Source organism: Thermothelomyces heterothallicus, assembly GCF_042370625.1.
Source record: "Thermothelomyces heterothallicus CBS 202.75 unplaced genomic scaffold P884_scaffold_5, whole genome shotgun sequence".
In the NCBI taxonomy this organism is placed as follows: domain Eukaryota; kingdom Fungi; phylum Ascomycota; class Sordariomycetes; order Sordariales; family Chaetomiaceae; genus Thermothelomyces; species Thermothelomyces heterothallicus.
This window is the reverse complement of record NW_027192566.1, coordinates 407,247-411,764: the sequence shown is the minus strand read 5'-3', so window position 1 is coordinate 411,764 and position 4,518 is coordinate 407,247. Positions and strand designations below refer to the sequence as shown.

Genomic DNA, 4,518 nt, shown 5'->3' with positions numbered 1-4,518 from the left:
CACTTCGGTAGGGAGGGATGGCCGAACGCGTTCCAAGTGGCTTCTCGTGAAAACGGCGACGGGCCGGCAATGCATTTTCCTTTCTTCAGAACTTGGCTCTGTAAATCTATTCACTGCAAGCATTACCGACGCGTACAAACATCCCGAGACAGTTTCCCCTGGTTTGCGCAGCAGATCTTCTTCATTATTGAACAACCTGTTTGGGATATCAGCGCCGTATTCCCACAACGCGAGCACGAGATTTTCGCGCCATCAGATACTAACCTTCTCCCTCAGCGTCCCCATCCACTGCTGGAAACTCATCCCTTGATCCGCCCGGTCTTCCACCAAGAGCGTCTGGGCCCACAGCTTGAGGCTAGGCTCGCCATCCTCGCGGACAATGTAGAGATGCGGCACGACGATGCTGCCAACCCCTCTCGACTTATGGTCGCGGCTCTTCTGGATAACGGCGCGTACACGCTCGTTGAAGTCGTTGTCGAGCTCCGGCACCGAACCCTTTCCGACCCGCAGCTGAGCGCGGTCGGTCACGCCAAACACGTCCACGAGCAACTGCGGAACAGCGTCGCGGCCGACCCACAAGAACTGCGTCTGGCCGTCGTCGATGAGGTAGAGGCCATAGGATACAAATCTCTCCGACGACAGGTTCACCGGCGGGGGGAGCACGATTTGGCTCGTCTCCGGATCGGGGTAGCCCGCGTTGTCAGGCATGTCGTGGAGCGAGTAGAGGCGGGGGTAAATGTATTGCACCAGCAGGGGCAGGGGGAGGGTCGAAAGCAGGCAGAGGGCGGCGGACCTGAGGTCCGACGGAATCTGCGCCGATTTTCTGAGACCGACATGCTTGATCAAGCCCAGGAACAGAGCCGGAAGGCCCCGGAGGTTGGATGGGAACTGCAAGCCGCCGCCCATACTGCCGCCGGCAAGCTCCTTTCTGAAGGTCTGTAGAAGCTCGGTGATCTTGCTCTGCAGCAGATCCCTGGCAGAGTCGAGTCCGTTGCTCAGCGCCCTCTCAACGGCCTTGTGGCTGTAGTAGGTTGTGATGGCACACTGATCGGCCGAAGCATAGACATCGGCGAGGTTGCTGGTGGTCGGCAGAGCGAGCGTCAAGACACGGATGCGGCGCTCGCCATTGCACGTCGTGTGCAGCACCGCCGTCTGCAGGCAAACGACGTTCTTGGTCAAGTTCTCGTCGATGGCCACCTCGACAACGTAGCATTGGTCGCGCGGGAAGGCAGGGAAGGCACAAAGGTCAGAGCTCCTGTTGAAGAAGTTGCCGTAGAATGTGCTCATGCGCAGGCCCGTGGTCGCCCGAACTCGAAGAACCGCTTCCAGGCCGATCTCGGATGAGAGATAATCGCTGAACTCGGATGCGAACTTGATGGCGTCCTCTGGGCGGCCCGCGTTCCATCCCGGGTAGAACCAGGTTTGGCCGCCCGTGTACCTGGGGAGATTGCTGAGCGATGCCACATCCTGGTACTGGGACGAGAACAGGAACATGTCTACCGAGACCTGGTTCTTGGAGCACTCGACCGCGAAGCTCTTGTAGAAACTGTTGGCCGTCTGGAGCAGGCTGCTCTCCTTGGACGTGCCCAGCAGCTTCTTGTCCTCGCGCATGTCGAGCTTGCCGTAGCCTACGTTGGGGAGTGATGCGCTGAGGACCACGATCTTGCCGCCGAGAGGGGAGATGAGCTTATGGCCAGCCCTAAGGGCAGAGCCCATGCACGACCCATTGTTCTGGTTGTTGGCAAACATGTCGGGAAGCTTGGCGAGGAAGTTCTCGATGTTGTTCCGGCACTCGGTCAGGGGAATGAGCAGCTCTTGCGGAACGGGAAGGAACGGCTCGTCCAGGTCGCTGACTACAAGCATGCTCGTCTCGCTGTTCTCCTCGGCATCCTTGGGCACCGAGAAGTAATGCAAGCTCGAGTCGACGGCAATGAAGCCGAGCCGGGTGCGGCGGTCGGCATTCGGGATCCTGTTAAGGCTGTCGAGGATGGTGCGGGCGCTGGTGGCCAGGAGACCGGTCGACACGGCGGCATAGCTGACGTCGAACAGGAACAGATAGACCAGCGGTTGCGGGGGGCGGACCATGTACTCCTGCGGGGCGACAAACTCGACAACGGCGTGGTTGAGCTCGTGTCGCTGCCACCGATCCACCGTCTTCTGGGCCGCAGCGTCCCAGTCGAATGCCTGGGGCACATCGTTGGTGAGGTTACACATGTTGCAGCGCCATCGGTGGCCGTGGTCCAAAAAGGTCACAAAGGGGTTGATGTAGGACCTGCACCTCCGGCAACGCGAAATAACCTGATCTTGCACAACGGGAACAGGGTCATCCAGGTCGTGGAGGGACGCGTAGGGCTGGATAACAAGCGCCAGCGGAAGCTTGCTCTTCTTGAGCAGAGAGTGCGTCGTGGGGATGGCGTTGAGTGTCGATCGCACATACTTGGGGGCGCAATTCGCGTCGGGCGAAGGAGTAACGCTAGACTATTGTGTCCACAGGGAATTAGCATGCCTTGCGACTCCGGGGGTGGGGAAGGGGTTGTTTCCAGCCGGCGTAACATACGTTCGGGGGTAAGATGATGGGGGGCGGAGGGAGGTCCAGCTCCGAGACATTGAAGGGCTGGTTGAGGAGATCGGTCGGGTAGAGTTGGTTGAGAGGTCCGGCTCTCGCTTGCGGCGGGAGCTGCGGCTGCTGCTGCTGCGCTCCAGGGCCGAGATTCATGGCCGACATGCCGGCCGTCAAACCGGCAACGCCACCTGGGGCCGGAGGGGCTCCAGCAGAGGGGTAGTAGGGCTCCGGGGCCTGGTAGCCCGCGACGGGTCCCGCCGGCTGGGGCATCCCATACGGCTGTTGCGGCTGGGCGCCGTAGGCAGTGGGCTGGGCGCCATAAACGGCGGAAGAGGCTTCTGGTTGTGGGTAGCCTCCGTATCCCGGGACGGGAGCTCCAAACTGGCCACCCCCTTGCGCCTGGCCCCCTAGTACCGCATTGGCCCCGGTACCAACCTCGAATGCACCGGCAGCGTATGTGCGCTTCTTTTTCTTGCCGTGCTCGGGAGCGTGATGTGTGCTGGCGGGCGGCGGCGGGGCGTCCGCCTGAGTCGCATAGGCTGGGTCAGGGTACGGGGGCTGCTCGCCGGGCTGCTGGGGCGGATACTGGCCGTAGCCTTCGTGAGGAGCGGACATGGTGAACTCGGCCGTGGGACGCTGCTGCAGCGCGTATCGGAAAGGAGGCTGAGACCGAGAGGGCAGTGCAGCGTCAACAACACCAACGGGATGGCCGAGGGTGGTGCGTTGACTTGTGGTAACGTACGCGCAGGTTGATGCGGTTCTGGGAGACGGAGAGCTGGCAGGAAGGCCGAATGGCGTCGGTTGTCAGTGGCGGACTGTGGAGCGAGCTTTGGATTGGCGCGAGTGCAGGGTTGGAGCTGTTGCAGTGCCCTTACCAGTTTTGGCGGGGGGCTGCGGGATGACAGCCTGGCCAGATCAGCAACAGCGAGCCGGAGGCAGGCAAACAACTCGGGACACCGCAGAGCTGCTACCAGAACCACTGCGAACCGCAGGTAGAGGTTGCGACTCGCACTGTGTGGCACTAGAGTTGTGGCTTGGGCTTGGTTTACGCGGCGAAGGTAATACTGGACGGGTCACGGATTAACTATCGTCCGTGCATGCCTCGGCGTCATGACTCGGGTTTCACGGCGATTCAATAAATGCATAGCTTGTAAAAAAGCGGATGGAAGAGGTTTGGGATCCCAACTAAGCACTCCTTTACAATCAGTACCTATGTAACGTCAAGTTGCGGGTAACGAGGGATCAAAGTGCATACCTTACATACACGTATGAAATTGCATAGACGTAATGTGTACCGTATCCAGTCATAAATGAAATACCGAACTGACGTTATTACAGCACTGCCTTGGGTAGGTACTTACTGTAGTAACTAGTATCCCGTAGATATTTCGTACAGTACGTCAAGTAACTAGCTCTTTCGGCACGCCACTTACACGCAAGTCAAGGTAGTGGAATCCGTAAGCCGCGCGGCAAACACCCAATGCCCTGGCGGTTGGCTGTGTCACTTGCATCCGGAAAGTCGGCAGCTCAAAGGCCTTGAACAGCTAGCTCTAACGTCCAACTCCTGTTTTGTGCAGCGAAATCTTCTTGTAGTTTGCCTCTGGCCAACACAGCGGCGATATCTATCAGAGAAGACACGACGCAATCACGCGCCCCCAACCTCAACCAACCGAACCAGGACCTTGAGCTCATTCCAAAGCGGCCGCCTACGCGCGCCAGCAGCGTTCCCCGTGCAGGCTTGATTGCTTGATAAGTGCAGCACACAGCATTTAGCTGTCCGTGGTGGTGGTACCTGTACAGTACCTCTGCACGTCATACTCCGTACTCTCTCATATATACGATTCATCTCTCCAATTTTCCCGGCTTCGCCGGCCGCGCGTTTTGACTTGCCAACCCCCGCCTGCTCCGGAAGCAAAGAATCGTAAGCGCATCGCCATAATCAGAGCGCCACCATC

The 4,518-nt window shown here is 59.3% G+C and overlaps 1 protein-coding gene across 1 annotated transcript; it reads right to left on the bottom strand.

Annotated features, from left to right (window-relative positions):
* Window positions 1–43: 43 nt before the first annotated feature.
* P884DRAFT_219175 (uncharacterized protein) lies at window positions 44–3,396 on the bottom strand. The gene is made up of 3 exons (XM_069439400.1): window positions 2,558–3,396; window positions 265–2,478; window positions 44–196 (listed from the first exon to the last, which is right to left on the bottom strand). Exons 1-3 carry the CDS (start codon window positions 3,176–3,178, stop codon window positions 185–187), a joined length of 2,847 nt encoding a protein of 948 aa, XP_069299614.1. The 5' UTR covers window positions 3,179–3,396; the 3' UTR covers window positions 44–184.
* Window positions 3,397–4,518: the final 1,122 nt, after the last annotated feature.

Bases quoted from the DNA above. Each gene is read 5' to 3' on its own strand.
- P884DRAFT_219175 (XM_069439400.1), bottom strand. From the start codon at position 3,178: ATGTCCGCTCCTCACGAAGGCTACGGCCAGTATCCGCCCCAGCAGCCC. The intron at 2,479-2,557 runs GTATGTTACGCC...TGGACACAATAG, and splicing joins CCATCATCTTACCCCCGAAC to TCTAGCGTTACTCCTTCGCC.